The sequence below is a fragment of the Mauremys reevesii genome, linkage group 1 (genome assembly GCF_016161935.1).
Source record: "Mauremys reevesii isolate NIE-2019 linkage group 1, ASM1616193v1, whole genome shotgun sequence".
In the NCBI taxonomy this organism is placed as follows: domain Eukaryota; kingdom Metazoa; phylum Chordata; order Testudines; family Geoemydidae; genus Mauremys; species Mauremys reevesii.
The window spans coordinates 169,724,448-169,747,947 of NC_052623.1; the positions used below are offsets into that span (position 1 = coordinate 169,724,448).

General features: G+C 39.3%; 1 protein-coding gene across 3 annotated transcripts in view; it reads left to right on the forward strand.

Moving 5' to 3' along the window:
• SCAF4 (SR-related CTD associated factor 4) overlaps positions 1-23,500 on the forward strand; it is a 73,679-nt gene that overhangs the window by 47,416 nt on the left and 2,763 nt on the right. For 2 of the 3 annotated variants that reach the window (XM_039526590.1, XM_039526601.1), the window contains exons 12-19: positions 485-675; positions 4,910-5,010; positions 6,145-6,258; positions 6,933-7,089; positions 8,615-8,769; positions 13,397-13,571; positions 13,710-13,790; positions 13,910-14,101. In XM_039526590.1, coding sequence (XP_039382524.1) covers positions 485-675; positions 4,910-5,010; positions 6,145-6,258; positions 6,933-7,089; positions 8,615-8,769; positions 13,397-13,571; positions 13,710-13,790; positions 13,910-14,101 — 1,166 coding nt within the window. Of the gene's footprint in view, positions 1-484; positions 676-4,909; positions 5,011-6,144; positions 6,259-6,932; positions 7,090-8,614; positions 8,770-13,396; positions 13,572-13,709; positions 13,791-13,909; positions 14,102-20,653; positions 21,581-23,500 lie in introns of those variants that run through there. The other variant, XM_039526612.1, reaches the window with a different exon arrangement.

A 23,500-nucleotide genomic window follows, 5' to 3' on the forward strand; every position in this document is an offset into this window, starting at 1 on the left:
AGAATGGACATGAGCAACAACATCTCAAAGAACAACAGTTACAAAAGGTAGAAACCGTCTTTTTCACTGACATTTCTATTAATTTTTTAGTTGTCATCTTGTAAGAAAAGTTTTCCTCACTTATAGCTGCAAGTACATTCTGTGATATAATAGATATTGGAGTTAGTGCCATAATACAAGAGTAAAATAAAAGTGATAGAGGATATCAGAAGATGAAAGAATAATAAATTACAATAAATTACAACAGATTTGTAGTATAGATAAAGTATGTTTAGTTGTTTAAGTTTACAGTTGGTATAAATACTTATTTGGGATACAGTATGTACTGTTATGTGTAAATGTCTAGTGTGTACACACCCTAATGCTTGATTTCAAAGTTTTAAAAAATACAATTGTTGAACTTTCGCTCCCGATGAGTCAAATAGATATTTCTACTGTATGTTTAGACAAAGCATTGTATGTTAATATTTTTATTTAAAATTAGATCTCCAAAAAGGAGACGATCGAGGTCTGGATCTCGATCTCGAAGGTCACGTCATCGTCGCTCTCGTTCTCGATCCCGGGATAGGCGCCGACACTCTCCTAGATCTCGGTCACAGGAAAGGCGTGAACGAGAAAAAGAGAGAGAACGCAGATCAAAAGGCCTTCCTCAAATCAAATCAGAAACCGTTAGTGGTGAGTGCTCTCCTTTGGTCATTTTACTTTCAAAGGAAAGGAGGCTTTAGTGCAAAATGGTTCTTATTTATAGCATCATTTCTCAGGTGCTCAAGATTTTCTCTTTAAACAGCGGCATTCTGTGAAAAGGTGAGGAAATTTCTTTTAGCAGTTTGAGTTCTGTGAGGCTGAAGAAATTGTTAAAATTCCAGACAAATGTTACATCTAAAACAGTTGAAATTTCAAACATAGAATTTGGCTTCTAAACCCTAAACTAGGCACAATGCCTTCAATGGGTTTGAGAGATTTGTGGATGAATTATAAATGAGTGAAAAATCACTTTTGAGCATTCTCAGAAGACTCAAGTATTTTGCAGTCTAATGATGGCTGCCACACACGACCTCATTGCATGTTGTGTGGTCAATATGACAGACTGGTGGGGGGGAGGGAGAGAGGGGAGGGGAGGGGATGAGGGACTGCTGCTTTAACTCTTGCTGCCTTAGTTTGACCGAAATAACTCTTACAGAAACATGCCAAAATCAAGATTGGATGTTTTTCTAAGAGATGCTCTAGAAATTATTTTAGGGAAGTTCTGTGGCCTGTGTTTATACAGGAGGTCAGACTAGATGATCATGATGGTTCTCATCTGTATTTGAAATCTTTGATTTAAAGCCTCAGACAATACACTTTCAGTAAGTGTTGGTGCCAGAGAGCTCTCAGTGCTGGAAAGTCATCCATGCTGCTTCAGATTCTAATGTGTCAGCACCACGAGGGCTGACTTCTTAGTGCCGATGGTGGTCTTAGATTTGACTTGGTTGCTATTCCCTTTTGACAATAGTGCTGTGCCACTGTCTCATCTGTTGGTGCAGTTAGACCTGGGCTGTCAGATGACTTTGGGTTCCCTCTGATCTCTTCCATCAAATATAGGAGGAACTTTGAGGTGAGGAAAAAAGAAAAACAAAGACCTGGATCTGAGGGGAGGGAAATGTCCTCAAACTCCAGTTGCATCTCCTGATGTTGCCAATTCCTCAGATGAAGACTGGGTCTCCTAAAGATCAAGGGAACTCTCTTGTGCCAGGGTTGTTGCCTCTTCCTCTACAAGGGCCATCTAAAAGGCCAGACAAAGGGATGAGTCTCCTCCATGTCAGTCTCAGTGCTAAGGATTGCCTGGTTTAAGCTTGGTGCCATCTGAGGGCTTGGCTACACTTACGGTTTGCAGCGCTGGTAGTTTCCAGGCGCCTGGTGTTCCAGTGTGCGCTGTGTGGTGTGTGGCCACAGTGGCCCACAGCTAGTGGTGTGTGTGGCTGGTGCATGCAGCATCAGCGCTGTTGGGTTGGGAGATGCGCAGGCAGCCCAGCCAGCATTCAAGTGTGCCACAACGTGCTTTAAAAGAGGGGGTGGAGGGGGGTCAGTGTGACAGGGGGGGGGGAGAGAGAGGGGGATTTTGGAGCCACATTTTTTTCTCTGAACTTAAATTGAAAAAAGCCTGCACGACTCCGCTGTTTCCCTGCCTGCCTCTCATTTGATTGTTTTTATAGAGAGCAAGCAGAGAGGAGGGAGCGAGAGGAGCACAGAGGAGGAGGAGGAGGGAGGATGATTGATTGATTGAGATTTGATTTGACACAGAGCTGATAGCAGCTCAGCAGAAACGGTAGAACGGAGGTTCACACAAAAAAACACAAACAAAAACACACAAAAAAAAACAACAAATTTTTTAAAAAATATTAAAAGCATTCTCTATTCCCTATCTCCCAATAAAAAAGTGGTGTGTGGTGTTGTGTGTGTGAGAGCAGCTGGATGCCCAGCGCTGCCTGCGCCGCTACCCCCCCACCCCAGCAGGCAGCAGCCAGCTGCCAGCAGAGGAGCAGCGCGCGCTTGCTGCTGCTGCAGTGGTGGGGGTGTAATTGCAGCGCTGGAAAGCCTCTACCAGCGCTGCAACTTGCAAGTGTAGCCAAGCCCTGAGTTGGGCTTTGAGGTATGCCTGGATGCATCCTGGGAAGAAACAATCCCAAACCATAGTGGTATTCGTCTCTCCTCCTATTACAAAGCTGTTTGAGTGAATTCATGCCATCTCCCTTTTGTGGGTCGTGTTATACTTTGATAGTGTAGCCTTATTGGAATACCTCTGTACCTTGGGATTCCTCAGGCTTTGTAAAGAGGGAAGCCAAGTCTGCACCCAGTCTTGTTCTTTGGCTTCTCCCAAGAAATCTGCAGTTCTCACAGAGTCTGCCTTGACGAGTTGTGCAGCCTGGTTCCTCTTCTCTGCTGTTCAGCACTGTAGATCTGTCTGAATCAGAAGGACTTTGGTGTGGATGATGTGGAGCTGATACTGAACCTTGTGTTGTCTACATTTCTAGATTAAAAAAAGTAAGGAGGCTTCTTCTACGTTTTCCCTGGGGATATGAAGTAGTTCCTTGAGTCAGTAGACAAAATAAGAGACCTTGAATTTAGTGTCAGTCCAGGAGAAGACTTATCCTCTTTGATATCTGTGGGTAAAGGCTGAAGCGGGGTTACTTTGCCTGTTAATGAGGAACTTTTTGACTAGCCAGACACATTTGGGCAGCGCACTTTCAAATACTTTTATTATTAGAGGTGAAAAGACCTACCAAGTGCCTCAGGTGTTTAGATGCTTCTTTTCCAATCGCTCTCCCAATTTCTTTGTCATGTCTGTTGCCACTGGGAGATCCAGGTTATCTAGGGTTAGCCATTCTATACCTGCTTGCAGGGGAGAGTAAAAGGATAGATGCCATGAGTCAAATTCCACCATACTTACTTTTGGAGTGGTGGTTGTGGAAGCCTGTATTTTGAACTACCTCTGTTCCATTTTCAACCTAAAGAACCAAGTTAATTGTAATAAATTTAAATACACTTCTTGTCTACAAATCCCTGACACTATTCCTTCCTGACTTAAAAAAAAAACCAACCAAAAAACCCACCTCTCTAATCAATAAGTGTTTCCATCTACTAACCAAAGAAGGGAACCATTTAAGTGTGCCCTTGTTGCCAAGAAGGCTAACGGCATTTTGGGCTGTATAAGTAGGGGCATTGCCAGCAGATCAAGGGACATGATCATTCCCCTCTATTTGACATCGGTGAGGCCTCATCTGGAGTACTGTGTCCAGTTTTGGGCCCCACATTACAAGAAGGATGTGGAAAAATTGGAAAGAGTCCAGCGGAGGGCAACAAAAATGATTAGGGGGCTGGAGCACATGACTTATGAGGAGAGGCTGAGGGAACTGGGATTGTTTAGTCTGCAGAAGAGAAGAATGTGGGGGGATTTGATAGCTGCTTTCAACTACCTGAAAGGGGGTTCCAAAGAGGATGGATCTAGACTGTTCTCAGTGGTAGCAGATGACAGAACAAGGAGTAATGGTCTCAGGTTTCAGTGAGGGAGGTGTAGGTTGGATATTAGGAAAACCTTTTTCACTAGGAGAGTGGTGAAGCACTGGAATGGGTTACCTAGGGAGGTGTGGTGGAATCTCCTTCCTTAGAGGTTTTTACGGTCAGGCTTGACAAAGCCCTGGCTGGGATGATTTAGTTGGGGATTGGTCCTACTTTGAGCAGGGGGTTGGACTAGATGACCTCCTGAGGTCCCTTCCAACTCTGATATTCTATGATTCTAAGAGGAGGGATCTGTCATCCATTGGAATTGATTTATCCTATCTGCTGGAAAGAAGGCCTTACCTTGTGCCTGCCAAGTACCACCTCGCTAGCAAGATCTTTCATTATGTATTGTCACCTATCTAGAATCTGTCACCTTGGCCTGTAATTGAAGTGTGAAACATTGGGAGTCAGTATTTGCCTTATTGGGGTTCATTCATTATAATTTGTTGGGAAATCCACAGGTCTGCACTGACACAGCAGTAAAAAAATTCCCCCCTCCCCCCTTTCTATCACGAATTTTAAAATTCATGACTCTTTAAAATTCCCAGTCAGTTAAGCATTTATTTATAATTTTGAAATCAGTGCATACATTCTAACAATGGTGGTGGTGATGTAGTCATGGCTAAATAGAACCCTGAATTCAGCTCCAGGCAGATAAGAAAAACGGAAATAACTTTCAAATGTTTTTGTTTTAAAAGATCTTTATTTATAATATTACAAAATAAATAAAAATATTTATAATTCAAGTAACAGAAAAAAAGCTTCAATTTATCTTTAATGGCCATGTTAACACAAGCCTTTATGTTGCAAAAGTAAAATGTAAAAGTGCTAATAGTAATGTCCTAAGTGTCAGACTTTATTTTTCTTCTAGTTTGTAGTACTACACTCTGGGTAGGACAACTAGACAAAAGAACAACTCAGCAAGATGTTGGAAGTCTTTTAGAGGAGTTTGGCCCGATTGAATCTATAAATGTGAGTATAAATAGTGAAATATAAGCAAAGGTCATGATATGCCTTTGTTATAAAGAGGCCTTTTATTTATAAACAACTTATTTATTTAAAACAACTTTTTGTTTGTGTTCATTCCCAAGATCAACACTTACCTTTTTCTCTATACCATCATCTTTTTTTGAACTATTGCCACTGTTAGATTTGTGGAAAATATGAATCGGTTGTTACAAGACACTTGCTTTTAAAAGCACCATTGTTTTTGGGGTAAACCCAGAAGAGTACCCCAATTTCATGAGACCATGCTTTGTCTTAGGAGACCCAAGTGAAAGATGGTGGATGAGGAGCTTAGCTGCAGGATGCTCGCTGCACAGCTGTTGTCCTCCATTCTCCTGCCCAAAGTTTAATTGTGTGGAGACCCCTTGATTGCAGAAACTTGTTTATGTAATATTCTCCTAGTACACTTTTCTTCCTCTTCCTTTAAGCTTACAGCAGTTCTTCTTAATTTTTTGTTGTTTTGATATAGCTTATGGTCCTCCTAGGAGTGAAACTTAAAAAATAAAAAACAAAAAAACAAAAATCCATAATTTGGCTATAGCTTCTCTCTGCTACCTCTAATTCCTCAAAACAAATTAGAGGTAGCTTTGTAAAAATAGATTTTAAAAAGTGACTATTTTTAAAATGATTACAACTATTTGAAGAGAAAACTGTGAAAGCAGAGGTGTAGGTGGCAATTTGTAGTTTTTAGAAAAACAAAGTGCTTGTGTATTAGAGGAAAACTATTAAAAATGCCATGATCTTGGAGCTAATTTATGTATATGCTATTCTCAGCCATATTCAGGATGGAGTACTTTTCGTGAGCATGTTCCCTCACATGGAATATCTACATTGTGGCATAAGCACTTGCCCCCTTGTTTACCAGGCTACACTTTCTAAACAGGAATTTTAGATGGATAAATATTAATGTCTTCCTGATATTAGTTTAAAAGGCTATCCACTAATAAGTATTAGATCTGTTTATGCCCTCTAACTCATCCAGAGGTCTTCCTGACATGCAAGACTGTTGTTACAGCCTACTTCTGTTTAATAATACATTGGTTACCTTTTGTTTTACCAAGTGTAGCAGCTTGAATAATCTTGTTCCTGTACATGTAACAGATGATACCGCCTAGAGGATGTGCCTATATTGTAATGGTTCACAGACAGGATGCTTACCGTGCCCTACAAAAACTGAGCCGAGGCAACTTCAAAGTCAATCAGAAATCTATAAAGGTACTACTTTGAATTTTTTTATAATAGATTCAAACAGTTTTAAAACTTAGCATAATCTTTAAATTTAATATTTTATATATAGCATGATGTTCAGTAACTTAGGTGAATGCCCTACTTAGTTTGGTTATTGGTGAGCATTTGGTATATGGAAATTGATGAAATTTGGATCCTTTTTCCTCTTCCAGGTCACTAACAAGGGTTTCTCTTAAGTTGACAAAAGGGTGCCTGTCTTAAATTCCCTTTGTCTTGTAATCATTTTGGGGAAACCCACAAAGAAAATAGAGTACTAAATAAAGTGAAGCTGATTGAGTAGTGGCATTCTTTCTTCTGAATCAGTGACCCAGTATTGTTTTAGAGAGTTCAGTGCTGTCTTCTTGAATGAAACTGAAATGAAGTGCTGATCATTTAAAATAAATCAAAATCTTATAGCATCTTTTACAAAATATGTGGAAGAATTAGCCCAGACAATCTAGTTAAATTCCAGTATTTATAATTGCCTAAATTTCTCCTGCAGGTCCGGTTGGACACAGTGTCCTTCTGTTGCTTCCTGACCTATGTTGAGATGCTGAATGCTGTTTAATTTTAAGTGCCTATTTTCTGAGTACTGAACAAAAAAGTTAAAATGCAGCTGGGCTCTGACTTTTTTTTTTCTTTTTTCTTTTTTCCTTCTTAAGATTGCGTGGGCTTTAAATAAAGGAATTAAACCAGACTACAAGCAGTATTGGGATGTAGAATTAGGTGTTACCTACGTACCATGGGACAAAGTGAAGCCTGAAGATCTTGAAAGTTTTTGTGAAGGAGGAATGTTGGACAATGAAACTCTTAGCCCAGGTAAAATACACAGATTTTTTTAAAATCATCTTCAAATGAATTATTTTGGGTTGATTTAACTAGAGCTGTGAATAGTTTTTCAATGAAATCTTTGTTATTTACAAACATGTTAATATTAATTGTATAGAAATATTGTATTTGTCTTGACCTAAACTATATGCATAGACTTCTGTATGTGTACACGTGTACTGAAAATGCAAGTTTTGTTAAGTTTATAATAAGAAAATAGCGATAGATATCGTGATAAAGCACTTAATGGGAATTACCAAGTTATGGCTCAACACAAGTGCTAACGATAGCTTTTATTACTAACTGTTGTGGTTTAAGAAGTGCATAAAACAACCATGTGACCAAAACTTACTTTAAAGTTGGAAGTTATTGTGTCTGTTTTTGTGAACTGGTGATATGGAACACTAGACTATTGTTGATTTTAACAATTTAGCCATTGATATGTGTGAGAAACTTCAGTGGCTGATCAGTGTTATTTCAGCATTCTTCATTGTTCTATCCAATTTTTAGCTAGCTCTGGGTCATTTTTTCTCCCAGATAAATGCTTTAATAAGCAAAAAAGCCAAGAATACATTAAAATGAGCGATATGTGAAAGCTTATTCAGAGATAATCTGAGATAGACTTCACATTGGCTTTACTCAAATTTGTTTACTTCCAGCAACCTAAGTGATTTCAGGCATTTTGTATCATCTCAGCCACTATTTCAGTCTCATCTCAGTGCAGCATTTCTGTTGATAGCAAATCAACACTTGTGTTCCATCATCAAGAACGGCATTCTAAATCTCTTGTCTTTTCTCTTGCTGTTTTTTTTTTTTTTTTTGTGGTTAATATCTGGACTGTTTCTCCATGTAGTTCTTTGCCTCATCCATCTTGCTTTTTTCTCTGCTGGTTTCTAAGAAAGCATTGATTGGCAATAGGGACCTCCCCTAAATATGTCCTCATTCCATTATAAAATGAGTTTGGAGCTATAGCTAATGCTTCTCTAGTGGTGCTTGACTAGTGTTTTCTCTTTTTGTTTTGCACAGGAGTGTGTTGTACCACACAGCACTAATACAATATTAGTGCTCCCAACATGGTGATTATCAGAGGGAAAAGCTGTCTTTGCCTTGCCCTGGAATAACTAATTATGCATACTGACTGTTGGAACATACTGTTGTTCCAAGTAACATCCCACTGTTTTCATTATTGTCGCTAATGTGCTTCAGAATCCTTTGCAGAAATGCAACAGCAGTTCTGAATGCAAAGATGAGTCACATCAGCTGTTAAATGACTATTGGAAGACTTTTTTTTTTAATTTTACTTGCCTTCCTTTAGTGACTGCTTGTTGTACAGTCTGTATTTACAGATATTTTTCAGTTTGTATTTTCAGAAACACCTTTACATATAATTTGTTATAGGGACAGCTAGCTGATTGTTTGCAGCATAATCGTCACATTGGCTTTACTTAGCAGCAGTCGACAGTGACTAAATATTCATACTTTTTCAACTGAACTGGCTTCTATTTATTTCCTGTAGAGTGGAAAGGAATTTCTAAGAAATCTGAAAATGAAGTAGCTCAAAATGGAGGTGCAGAAACTACACATAATGAACCAGTGTCACCTATCCCTAAAGCATTGCCTGTTCCAATTCCTGTTCCCATACCGGCACCTATAACAGTACCTCCTCCACAGGTGAGATTGTTTACTCGTTTCTCTCCATTTGCTGCTGGATAGCTGCAACTAGAAACATATTTAAATCATAGTTCAACTTGTCAGTGCATGAATTAATCATAGAGACGGGAGGGTGGGGGAAACAGAAGTCACAGAGTATCTCAGGTAGCATTTAGCCTTTTTTTATTCTGGTATGCCCGTCTGCTAACTGATAACCCTGGCAGTGTCACATATACTATCTTCTTTTCCCACATCCAGCTTCTACCTGATACCAACTGCTTGAATCTTTTTTTTACAAAAAAAAAAAGGCAATGCAACTTCAGCCTAGTTTTACCTCCCAGTTGAGCACACCTTAGCAAAAAGCAACTGGTCTGATACTAGCTGCTGAACTAAGTCTCAATGATAGTAACAAAAGAACTTTAAAAATCACAGAAGATGGAGATGAGGTATATGTGACGGGTTGGGTCACAGAACCCCCTTGGGAACTGTCAACTGATGTGCCAAGACTACTTCTGACTCTGCTTTCCCTGCCAGCTCAGGACTCTAGCACCCCGTCTTGTTGAGCCAGACACATCCATCTGCTCCAAAACCAACCCAGGGTCTGAATTACTTGCCGCAAAGCTGCAGACCTAACTGAAAGCAGCCTACAGAAGTGTTCCTGTCTTTAACACTCAGATGCCCAACTCCCAATGGGGTCTAAACCCCAAATAAATCCATTTTACCTTGTATAAAGCTTATACAGTTTAAACTCCATAAATTGTTCACCCTCTATAACACTGAGGGAGATCTGCACCGCTGTTCCCCCCCCCCCCCCCCGCCCCAGGTTAATACATACTCTGGGTTAATTAATAAGTAAAAAGTGATTTTTATTAAACATGGAAAGTAGGATTTAAGTGGTTCCAAGTAATAGCAGACAGAATAAAGTGAATTACCAAGCAAAATAAAATAGAACACGCAAGTCTATGTCCAAGAAACTGAATACAGATAAAAACCTCACCCAGTAAGCTTCCTTTTACAGACTAGTCTCCTTCTAACCTGGGTCCAGCAAACACTCACACCCCCTGTAGTTACCGTCCTTTGTTCCAGTTCCTTTCAGGTATCCTTGGGTTGGAGAGGCTCTCTCTTTAATCATAGAATCATAGAATATCAGAGTTGGAAGGGACCTCAGGAGGTCATCTAGTCCAACCCCCTGCTCAAAGCAGGACTAATCCCCAGACAGATTTTTGCCCCAATCTCTAAATGGCCCCCTCAAGGATTGAACTCATAACCCTGGGTTTAGCAGGCCAATGCTCAAACCACTGAGCTGTCCCTCCCCCCAGCTGAAGACAAAATGGAGGGGTCTCCCAGGGGTTTAAGTAGACTTTCTCTTGTGGGTGGAGACCCCCTCCTCACTCCTATGCAAAGTCCAGCTCCAAGATGGAGTTTTGGAGTCACATGGGCAAGTCACATGTCCGTGAATGACTGAGTTTCTTACCAGCCAAGCCATATTCCTGGGAAGGCCCCGATGTGGATTGGCATCTCCAAGTTCATTGTTGGCTTGTATCCTTCTTCCCAGAGCCACGTAGTCTGAGGTGATCTGCTCAAGGTCGTTTTTGGCAGTATCACTGATGCCCATGTGGATAAATAGGAAGGTGTAGCGGTCCGAGGCCTTAGAGAGTCTGCCGAGACACATCATCACATCCTGAATTCAGGTTCCAGGCAAGCAGCACACTTCTTGGGATTCCCAGTCCAGATGGCTGATGAATGTCCATCACCCTTAGGAGGGAGGCCCTGACCACCACCACCTTTCTCCTCCACTTGGGAATGATAGTAGTGGAACCTCCATTCCTAGGACAATGCATCCCTTGTCTTCCAGTCAACAGGGGTCTCCTTCTGATCCATTCCCTCAGATTACTCAAAGGCATTCTCAGCAGTGGTACCTGTACCAAGAGCTTGAAAATGGTTGCTTACCTCTGTGCTGGAGGTATACCAGTTCAGATCCTCCTTTTGGAGGTCTTTCACTGCTCTTCAGTCCCCCTGGACTGCCTTCAATGATTCTTCAGAATGCTGTGCCCACAGTACCAAATCCTGACTTTTATTCCGGAAGCTTTGGTCCAATAAACGTTACTGCATGTGTTTTCTTAACCAGATTGGTTGTAACCTTTCAGTCTGTCAGTTTATCACAAGAGTGCATTAGCTTGTTCCATATGCTGTTATAAACTAACTTTCCTTGCTATTGACTTAAAAGTAATAAATACAGCCCTTGTAGAATTTGAACAAAAATTAGTGTTTTCGATACTTCACTGAGTTAGCCTTTGAGTACTTCACTAAAAGTTTAGAAAAATCCATTGTTATGGTGCAGTAATGCTGCTTCTTTGAGGAGTGTCCCTATGGGTTCTCTGTTTCAGGTGTGCATGCACTGCATACGCCTTTGATCCGAGACTTTCATTAGCTGTGTCAGTTCAGCCCGTGCATGCACCCTACACAACCTCATGCCCCACCCCAAGGCTGTAGAGGGCTGCCTGGGTGAACCAGCCTCACTTCCTTCTCAACTGCCTTGGCCTGAGATGCAGCTTTAGTATGTCTGTCTTGAGCGTGCCTTGGCTGTTTTTTTCTCCTTAGTCTTTTAGTTAGTTAGATTAGCTTAGTTTAGTAATTGAAAGGATTAGTTTTGTTCCTCTGTCCTCCCTCTGGAGAGACTTCCTTTCCTTGGAAGGGCATGCCGGGCTCACCAGGATTCAAAGTGTGCTTCCCTTGCTGGGAAACCATCCCTGTTAGTGGTCTTGACAGTCACTGTAACAGTGGATGCATCCCTGTTGGGCGGGAGAGCTCCAAGGCAGATGGTCACTTCAAGAAACCAGTCTTCACATCAACCTATTGGAACTCAGGGCAGTCAGGAGTTCCTGCCTTCATTTTCTGCCTCTCATCAGGGACAAGTCAATCTGTGTCATGCAACCTACAAGCAGGAATGAGATCTCACCTCTTCTGTGCGCTAAAGCAATACAGCTTATAAAAAGACAGCTAGTCACGAACCTAGGGAGCAACGAACAGAGAAGACGCAAACACAAGGAGTTTGCCTGGGAGTTCTCCTAGGGAGAGAGCACAGAGTTTTTGCCTTTCAGGCTTCCAGAAGCAATAAAAACATGGTCTGAAGAGGCTCTTGATACATTACAAGGAAGAAAATATGGGTAGTGAGATAGTGAGGTATCAACTATTGTGACCTGCACAGGATATGTTTGGTTTTCTCCTGGAGGATAGAAGCGACTTCATCTGTATGAAGTGTAAGCCAGTCTCCCTACTGGAAGAAATGGTTAAAGGACTAGAAGGCCCAAGTATCAATCCTGCTTTTCTTTGAAGCAGATTCTTTGCCTTTTTCCATTCCTTTCTAGGAAGTAGATACCACCCAAAAATCCACCGTTGATCAGTAACTACATGTAGTCTTCCAAATGATCCATTAATGAGGCAGTCTTTTTAAAACTTAAATCTTCAGTATGTTTTAGTAGTATCATGGCTATTACTATTGGGAATTGGGAACAGAAAATGCTCTCCTGTTATTACTTGGTGTAATACACTGAAAAAGTTTTGTTTCGCTTATGTTTGGGATATAGGTCTAATAGAGAAATTAATGCATAAAATTAAAACTCAACAAAGAGGACAAACATCTATCATATCATATGTAAACATCAGAAGTCCTTTTAATTTAATTTTCAGATAAGATACATTAACCAGGTGTAAACCCACCACACTTACCTTTTTTAGTAATAAATGAGATGTTGATTTACACGAAATTTTTCCAGTAAAAATGTCGATGTACACTAGCAGGAAATACAGAAAACTCTCATAACACCTTTATGAAAACTGACTAATGACTGTATCTAAGAAATATAACCAAAACAATACACACAGCAGGAAGGAAATGTAAATTAAAACTAACTTTATAACACTTTAAAATAGGAAATATTATGTTGAGTCATATTTCAGGCATAGTCTAAACTTAAATAAAAATAAATTTAAAGTCCGCTCTGAAAAACAAAGTTAAATTTTAAAAAAAATTATGAGAATGGTGGGATAGGGTTGTATGTTCCTCTCAATCTCCATATCAAATTTGTTTATTTTATGGCAAAAATACATCATCTTTGATAGATAGCTCGTGCAAACTCAGTCTAGGATCTGAGAGTTGAGCTGAGTCTTCCCTTCTTGTGCAACTGCCCTGTTTTATTCATTCTCTCTGAAGCACCTGGCATCGGTCACTGTCGGAAGACAGGATGCTGTAGTAGATGGACCATTGGTCTGACCCAGTATGGGTGTTCTTATGTTCTAAGGAATACAGTTCAGTTAAATCAAGAGCTATCATGGGTCTCCAGTGCTATTAGGAGTAAAAAGTACCTTTTTTGGCTACTCAGATGCAATGGAATCCGTGACCAAATCGTATCCTTATTTATAAGGTGCCATTTTTATCTAGTCACTTTTCAGAGCAGAACTGCAATTTAATGTGATGGTGTTTTGTGTGTTTGCCAGTGTTTGAGTAAAATCACAGCCATCTGTGATCAGTTTCAGTTTTGACAGTAAATTTGTTACTTTGTCTTGTCTAACAAAGTAAGCACAGCAGACTATTTCTCACCAAATGCATGTGGTTTTTGAAGCTAACTCTTCCTTCCTTACTCTGTAGGTTCCACCACATCCATCGGTTCCACCACATCCATCAGGTCCTCCTGTAGTTGGTGCACTTCAGCCTCCTACTTTCACAGCTCCTTTAGGGATCCCTCCTCCTGGGTTTGGCCCTGGTGTACCACCACCACCTCCATTTTTGCGACCTGGATTCAATCCAATGCATTTGCCCCCAGGTATATGAATTACTTCCAGAGAATATACTTTGATTTAAACTTTTAACCATTTAAAGTGTCTGCAATAAAACTGCAGAATTAAAATATGATCTTAAAAGTACATAGTGTTAAAATTTGTCAATTTTTGTGTTCATATAGGTTTTCTTCCTCCTGGACCGCCACCTCCTATAACCCCTCCAGTATCTGTTCCTCACACTCCAGGAATAAATATCCCAAATTGTAAGTGTGTGTGTGTGTGTGTGTGTACATTGATTAAGAGGACTATAGAGAGAAGGAATTAGGTGTATGCAGGAAAAATTACATCTAACTTTTCATATATTAATGTAATTGTTCCTCAGCTACTGTGGCTGGCATAAATGAAGACACTACAAAAGACTTATCTATTGGAAATCCCATTCCAACTGTGGTTTCTGGATCGAGAGGGAATGCTGAAACTAGTGATGGCTCCAAAATATTTGGAACTGGTCCACCACCTGTAGCACCTACTAACATACCTCCTCCACCTGTCACCCAACCTATTCCACTTCTTGGTAAGTTCATTTTTTATTGTTTGCATATTTTTCAATTTATGCTCAGTTTAAGAAACAGGGTTTTTTTAAAAGCAAACTAGGATATTTATGCTTCTTTCCTTGTTATCTATTTAAAATTTATGGGAAACTAACACAGTTCAGAGCAAGCTGTGTACTGAAAGTTCTATGTATGGCCACTACTGGCCTTCTTATACATTTGGCTTGGTCTAGAACAAGCATTTAAACTTTAAATTTGTCTTCTGTTTCCTCATAAATGAAGACCCTATATTGTTAATCTACTTCTAAATCTTGGATAAAGTTTGGGACTGACTGACTCAGTCTAATGTTTAGACTGTTCCAGCAAATATGTACACTCATCCAAATAAGACTTAATTTAGCAATTATCTTTATGACATCCTGGTGTTTGATCATATGACATGATCTGTGCTCTAAGCTTGAATTTTGTGTGCATGGAGGAAATTGTACACGTCCATTGAAAGAATGCTATTTTCCTGAAAATAAATTTTAAAAAATCTGAACACTTGGTATATTATTTTTTGTCTACAAAAATGGTAATTTCATATATATTGTCTTGACCTAGTTCTGCTGTGTGCAAAGCTTTAGTAACTGCCTGTGGTACATGATCTCTTAAGTATTAAATCTTATTAAATATTTACATTATAGGAGAAGAGATTTGAAAACATTGGATTTGTACATACCAAAGTTGGTTTACTTGATTTTTATTTTTTTTAATTGCATGTGAATACATGCAGATTGTAAAGGCAATTTCGTTTTCTACGGGTATGTTAAGAATGTCTTTCATGTACCCCTTACTTGCTTCTACCAGTATGTGTCTTTTCACCACATATGCACTCAAAAGTCTGCTCTAATTTTCATATTGATAAAAATAAAATAAAATACTTACATTGCAGCAAACCATCTTTTAAATTTGGTTGTGGGAGTTTACAAAGAAGAGCTTGGCGTGAATGATATAAAAGGATAACATTATTTAGTATAGTGTCCAGAAATTTGCTGAGTGCGTTATAGAAGTAGAAGGACATGGACTTTGCCCTGAAAAATCTCATAGTGGACATGGTGGCCAAGATATTTAAAAGTAATTAGTGATTTTTTTTTTTGGAGGCTTCCACTTGGAAGCTCAAAAATTGAGATAACTTGAAGAGACTGATTTTCAGAAAGTGCTGAGCACACACCCTCTGAAAAAAGGCTTAAGGTGCCTCAAAGTGGACATTCAAAATCAGTGTTCACTTGTGAAAATCTAATCCAGTGTAACAAGTGGGGGATGATAAACTGTAGGGAAGGTGTGGCTTGAGAGAGGATGGTAGTTATAGTGATAAGATCACTTGGTTATTCAGTCAAGGCATGTGAACATCTTGATGTCTTGATTTTTTTATTTTTTTTTTAAATAACTGACTCAATATAAAAAAAAGTTGTTGGTTTTTTTTTAAATCTGTTTGGTAGTGGTACCATAACGTATAACCTAGAGCTTACTCAAAACAATTAAATTTATTAGAGTATTGTACAGTTTGCTGTTTGACTTTGTATATAAGGGATTTTATTTAGTGAAGTGAAAACCAACTTCATGAAGGAAAATAAATTCAAGTGACATTGTCAGCTTTTAAAAAAAATCAAAATATTTCTGAATCTTTTTAATTGCTGTGTTTACATGTGAAAGAGCTTAGAGAAATTGACTCTGAAAATTTTTGTATCCATTTTTATCAGTTTGTTAACTTCATATGTTGACAGTACTTTGCATACAGGAAAAACTGTGGTGCTGATTTTACAGTCAGATTAGTTTATTCCAACATTCTGGATATTTACTGAGTGGGGCAGAGGGAGAAGCATTTTTTGAAAAGTGATTGTAAAAGCAGAAATTTTCAAGCAGGATTGTTTCAGGTACTATACCTGTCCCTACTTTGCCACTACTAAAAATGACTATTTCAAGTTGATAGGTGTCCCTATTACAGTAGAGATTATATATACCAAGGAATTATACAAGAACATGCAGATGAGACACACAAAACATCACAGGACCAGTAGAAATAAATACATACAAAGAGATGCATGCATTTTACAAATTAAAAATCAGAAATTAACATCCTTGTTGTATTTACTAACTGAAAATCAACTGAAATTCTTGCACCCTTAAAAGGAATATTCAAAGTGCATTACCCCTAGAGCAGGGGTGGCCAGCCTGTGGCTCCGGAGCCACATGCGGCTCTTCAGAAGTTAATGTGCGGCTTCTTGTATAGGCACCGACTTCAGGGCTGGAGCTACCGGCGCCAACATTCCAGTGTGCCGGGGGGTGCTCACTGCTCAACCGTTGGCTCTGCCACAGGCCCTGCCCCCACTCCACCCATTCCTGCCCCTGAGCCTGCCATGCCCTTCCCCCGCCCGCCCCCTGAACCTTCTGCATGCCCCGGAACAGCTGATCGGGAGGGACAGGGGATGTACTGATCCAGGCTGCCAGTGGGTGGGAGGCACTGGGAGTGTGTGTGTGGCGGCGGCGGGGGGGGGGCAGGGTGGAAGCTGATTGGGGTCTGCTGACGTATTACTGTGGCTCTTCGGCAATGTACATTGGTAAATTCTGGCTCCTGCTCAGGCTCACGTTGGCCACCCCTGCCCTAGAGGGTTGAGTTCAGTATTGCTGTGTAAGAGAACCAGACTTGGTCTCTTGTTCACTAGACCAGAAAGAGACTGGATGGGAGGCAGAGATTGTTCCTCTTCACTTAGGATAGTAAAGTAGAGTGCCTTGCATAACTCTTCTGAATTATTATCAAAATGGGAAGGGTATTAGAAGATAATACAAGAGGCTGTAAACAGTCACCTGCAATTAGCTATCCATTGCCATGCAGAGAAGCAGGCAAGGGGCATCAAACACCTTGGACAATAGAACCTTTCATTCTTGAATACGGGGTGTAGTTATTTGGAATAGACATTGACAAATTCTACATGAACCCTGTCCAGCTTCTCCTGGGCCATGAGGTGGGCCTTCAGAATTGAGAGAAGTGGGGAAGCAAATAGATGGAAAGATTTTCAAATATTTCAAGAGCATCATGAAGGTCCGTCTGAGGAGCTAGGGGTGATCTGGGGGTGAGGGGGAGGGGGGAAATGATCTTCAACGATGTGGACAACATAGAAGAACATATCTCAGCCAGTGGAATATAAGGAAAGAAGATTGTTCTGACAAGATGCTCATAAAAGTCTAACCCTAATAATCTTGCCTGGGAATACTTCAAATGTAATCTGTATAAAGGCAGGGTCTGTCTTCTAATATTTTTGTAAATTAAAATGAAGCTTATTTATCTGTTTGGTTTACAAAAAAAATGTATTATTGTATATAGAGTTCTAAATGGATTAATTACTGTAAGCTTCCTTATGCTGTTTTGCAGTGATGTCATAGTTATGTTTTGGTCTGTCACTCCAGTCACCTATCCAGTTCACATATGCAGTATAGTTCCCTTCTCAACAGACAGTTTTGGTTCTGATTACCTTTATAGTCACATTGAGTCTGAATTGTATGTACAATATTAATTCCTGAAAGGACCCTTTTGTACACTGAGAGTCTCCATAATGATTTGAACTACCTGAAGATCTTTGGCCTTAACATAATATTTAAGAAAATAGTTCACCTTCAGATGCACAGATTATTTCACGTAGAAGATACAAAAAAGTAGTCTTGGAAGAAAAATTGATACACAGCCCTAATTCTAGTAGCAGTGTGTCATTGTACTGCTGAGTTCAAGTGCTGATAACTCAGCTTCAAAATGAAAAAATACATTTTTTGGTGTGATATCTACATATGAGAGCAGTTTTTTAACAATTTTAACAACCAATCACATTTAATATAATTCTCTAGTTTAAAACACCCTTGACTCTTTAGCCAAGACAGTAGCTAAATATTTCCACCTTTTCAAAAGATCTTCTTTGGAATGGAACATCCAAAGCACTGTGTATTTCCCCAACATTAAGTGGAAGTTTTACAACCATGTCAGGGTGGCTTTAATTCAATGGATGCTCCTGATCACATCTACTTTCATGATAGTATTCTCAATCTGAGCAAGACTGTAGAAACGTAACTTCACTATGCTGTTTTTGGTCTCATCCAAACTGCTCATAACATAAATTGGGATGTGATGTCATAAGTTCTCATATGCAAAGCAGATTTTTAGATCCTGCCAGAGATCATTGATCTGCCTCCTGCAAGAAGTGGTGGTCTTGACTCACTATGTGGTACTTTATTATTGAACAAATGCCCTAGCTTTAGTAGGCATGTCACTATTGAACATATGTTTTGAGATGGATGTTAAAAGGCTCTGACCTGGTTTTTTTATGCTGATTGAGATACTGTCTCACACTTGGTATAAGTAGAAATGTTCTGGTGACCATCAAAATTCCAACTCTGGCACTTGCATTCTACCCTAAAACAAATTGCCTCCTGTTTCCATTGGGTTTGCTATAATCAACTTCCTGATAATATTATTAAATGTGTGGTGCATATCTCTTTTCTCACCCTCTGCCATCCTTCAGTGAGGCATCTGCATGTTAGTGTAATCTATGTTAATAGAGGAAAAATGAAGTAAAATACTGAGAAAAGATGACACTCTATTTTGAGCTAAATAGAAGCAGTGAATGTGTATTACAAAGTGGCAATTAGGAAAGGAAGTTTATGGACTATTTTTAAAATTTACACTGTGCTGGTGACATAACTGTACTGCTAGACTTTTTTGTGATAACTCATTGTTATAAAAATACAATAAACATTTTATTTTTCCTCTTAATGTAGTAGCAATACCAACTCTCAAGACAAGTGACCAAATGAGAAGTATAGTAGAATCATAGAATATTAGGGTTGGAAGAGACCTCAGGAGGTCATCTAGTCCAACCCCCTGCTCAAAGCAGGACCAACACCAACTAAATCATTTCAGCCAGGGCTTTGTCAAGCCGGGCCATAAAAACCTCTAAGGATGGAGATTCCATCACGTCCCTAAGGGCTTGGCTACACTTGAAAGTTGCAGCGCTGGGAGTTACAGCGCTGGTCATGCAGCTGTGCAGGAACAGCGCTGGTGTGTGGCCACGCTCACAGCTACCAGCGCTGGTGTGTGGCCACATTTGCAGCATTTACAGCGCTGTTGGGAGTGCTGCATTATGGGCAGCTATCCCAGCATTCAAGTGGCAACAACGTGCTTTTCAAAAGAGGGGAGTGGAGGGTGGTGTACTGTGACAGGGAGCGGGGAAGAGAGAGAGAGTGGATTTTTGGAGCCAACACTGTGTGTTAGCTTCCTGGATTGAAAAATCACAAAATGTTCACGAACCCTTAGTCTTAATTGCAAACAGCCTGCATCCAACGCTGTTTCTCTGTCAAGCAAACATTCACTCCCTGCCTCTCATTTGATCGTTCACAGCCAGGTACAGATAGCTCCTGTTTGCTGTGATCAGTGTTTGTTTTTTTTAGATAAGCAGTTCAACGGAGCTCCGATTGGAGTTCACAACAAAACAAAGAGAGGCTGCATAACAAAACAAAGAGAGTAATTTAGTTAAAAGCATTCTGGGATATCTCCTTATTCCCTGGAGGCCAATAAAAGTGCTGGTGTGTGTCCACACTTGATGAGCAGCGCTGGATCACCAGCGCTGCAATCGCTACACCCCAACCTGGCCAGGTGTACAGCCAGCGCTGCAGCCAGGGAGTTGCAGCGCTGGATGTGCCTTGCAGGTGTGGATGGTTACTAATTGCAGCGCTGGAAAGCCTCTCTACCAGCGCTGCAACTTGCAAGTGTAGCCAAGCCCTAGGTAACTCATTCCAGTAAAGGAGGGAGAACTCTCAAACATCATTCTGTAATTGAACTCTACCTTAAACCAGTCACGTGACATGCTTTGATTTCACTAACAAATGTTTTATAAAATCAGTAACATAATTTATATATTGGTAGCCAAAGCTTGATACGATAACCAAGATTTTTAAAAAATGAAGTTTGTATTTGGGAACTTAAATAAGTACCATAATTTTCAAAAGGGCTGAACATTCAGCAACTCCTATTGGCTTCTGGGGATGCTGTTGAGTGCTTGGCACTATAGAAAATCAGATCAATTATTTTGGTGCCTAAATATGGATTTACAGCCTAAATTTAGACATGCAGGCTTCTTTTAATCTTGGCCTGTGTTAATGGATGCGATAGAAAACTGAGAGAAACAAAACTTCTTGGTTCAGACATGGACTCAATCTTGAAAACACAAGAAGCTATGTCAAGTGAAATTGTGCATAAAATTATAATGAAGGAAATAGTGACGTTGGGAGGAAATGACTGTTTACATCATTTAGAAATTTTTACTGTGCAGCACCATTTTCAAGGATTTCATGACAGTATTTAACTTTCCAATTTTATGGGGAGCGGTGTTAAGATCTTACCAGAGATTTGCAGTGCAAAATCTGAGAGTTGTTGGAAATTAAACATAATAAAATCTTAGCAATAGCCTCTATCCTAAACATTTGCCCTGCTGATGGTCTACCAATGTCCCAGAATTTTGAATCTCAATATTTGTATGTCATCCTAACAGATCTCCAGAAGAGGGTGTGTGTTGGAGCAAAAATGGATAAAGTTACACTGGACTTTGGACTGAATATTGTCCAGAGTTTGGTTTTTAAAGCAAATGTAATATTTTTCAGCTACTTCAGAGTTACAAATGCTAAACCTACCAAAAAGAAACGTGGATTTGTAAAAATTGCTGGGAGGAGATGAACAGAAGTGGAATTATATTGGCCTAGAAATCTAGTTTGATCATTCATTACAAGTATATTAAAATGACTATATTAATTGTTCTAGTATATTATACCTGACAAACCATGGACTAAAGCTCTTATACAAAACAAGGCTATTACAGCATTTTGAGGCATAGCTCATCTATGAATGAAGTCGAGTATCACAATAGCAGCTTTTGATACATGTAATGCTGCTTCACTGAGGCAACATCCATGTTTCTTGTTGAAAATGGTTGAAGAACATATTTAAAATACACTTCATTGCTGAGCTCTTTGTGTTGTACACTTTTAAAAGCTCCTGTCACCTTAGCATATATTGCTGGTAAAAGCTGTGGAGGTGATTAATATTTTTTATCCATATGTGTTGCATGAATGAAACCTGACTCCTCACATATTCCTCATATAATAATGGCAATTAATGTCTGTTATGAGTATATGCCATGTTCTAGCTAAGAGGTGCAGAATGAAGCATGTAGTTAATCCATCTGGAAAGTTATAAATGGCTATATGTAATTTAAACCAATTATTAACAAAAAATTTACAATAAATTTGTGTGGTTAAGATGTGATATTTTTTCACCATAGTCATGGATGGGCAAGTAGATCTTATTCCAGGACAGGTACATTTTCATGACTACTCTACACAATTACTGGTGGACACTTCTTAGAGTGGGTGGTTTTTTTTGTTTGTTTGTTTATTTGTTTAACTCACATGTTGCTTACAAGGTCAAATGTCTTTAATGGGAGCTTTGGTACTTCTTTTCACATTTGATGATAAACAGTTTGACACTGAAATCCTGTTTCTACCCTAGAGGATTACAAAGTAAATTATACCAAAAGTTGCATGTACAATCAGAGTAGTGTTTTAGTTTTTATTTAGCACTTGTCAGTAAACTTAGATATGTAATTTATGGACTTTGGGCTTAGAGTAAAACTAGTCTAATGCTTGAGTCAATTCAGTAAAGAAATTATATAGCCTAACCTTGTATGGTGCAAGGCTAAAACATCTGAGATGCTTCACTTACAGTGAAATCTATTCAGCTACTCTAGGAAGAAAGGAAGTTGCTGACTGTTTTATTTTCTTACACCGTAAGAAGACTGGGGGTGGGATAGACACCACTGCATTTTCAGTGTGCGAAGGAGGAGAAATTAATGAGCAACCAAGACTTCAAAAATGGAATTAAAATTTTTGTTATATTAATGTTTCTAAAGTTTGTTACAATGTACTCTCATTGACCTATGACAAATATAAACCCAAGGCATCTACCTGCCTTTTTAAACTCATTACATCTCAGATTTAGATTTTCTGTCACATTTATTTTCTATGCAGTAACTTTGCCTCACAATATAAACAACTAACCATAGACTATACAGAGACGCTGGTTTTATGGCTCATTACAATAATTTGTAGCACACACTACTGCCTGCTAACCCTGAATTGCGCACTTCATTTTAAGTGGTCCTGAAGAAGAGCTCAGTGAAACTCAAAAGCTTGTCCCTTCTACCAACAGAAGTTGGTCCAATAAAAGATATTACCTCACCTACTTTGACTCTCAGGCATTCTTTGACATTTAAGAAGAATAAAATGTGTATTAGCATGTATGGACTATGTGCTGAGCATTGTACAAATATGAGAAAATGGAGTCTCACGAGCTTAGTTTGTTCGCAGAAACAGTAAACCAGATCATAATAGGCACAATTACAAGAATGATATGGTGAAGAGGTTATCAAAATACCCTTCTTTGGGAGACCAAAAAAACAACACAACTCAAGCTAGTTTTTACTGATGGATTCTTTATCAAGAATGTCACAGTATCAAACTCTGTAGTTAAAAGTATCTGGTTGGAGAGGAAGGCAACAAGATGGATGACCGTACCATGGACCAGTACAACAGCCAGCTTCTTTATCATTCCTGCCAGTAGACTCTTGCTATCTAGAGCCTTTAATATCCGTGCTATAAGCAAGGAAGATACCATAGTACTAGGTGTCAGAGATGGATGACCCTAGTCCCAAGGAATTTAATCTAAATGTAATTACCATAACTGGAAACAAGACGGGGTACTGTGAAATGAGAGATTGTTCTTGGGAAAGCATTACACTCTACTGATCATTAAACATGTCGCGTTTACCTGGGGGAGAGGACTATATATAGTCAGAGTCACACTGAATTGAGTCGATACTGTAGCTGAAATGGAGTTGAGGGATGTGAAATGGGGGAGAGGTCACTTGATGTGTCTTTTTCCCTCTGCTCACAATGGCTTTAAAATTCAGGCCTTCTGTAGTGGTACTCAAGTAATTTAAAAATGTAATACATGGATTTTGGTTAAGGTTTCTGGTTATTTGTCTCCCCTGGAAGAGCAGTCTCAAAACATCTATAAGTTGCGTTGTTAGCTTTATGTTCACTTAGTCTAAGTTTCCTGCGACTGTTTTTATGAATAAAATCTATTATCTTCATGATAAAAGTTTAAAAACAAAATAATGAGACAGATTAAGATCAATTTACATGTGTTATGCTGAATGAAATCCTGCCAATATTCTGGTTAAAGTTGAGTCCTGGAGGTTTCTTTCCCTTGAAATAAAAACATGTTTGTAAAATGGCTACTGCCGTGTATCAGTTTCTAGCTGGAAAGAAGTATTTTCAGACAA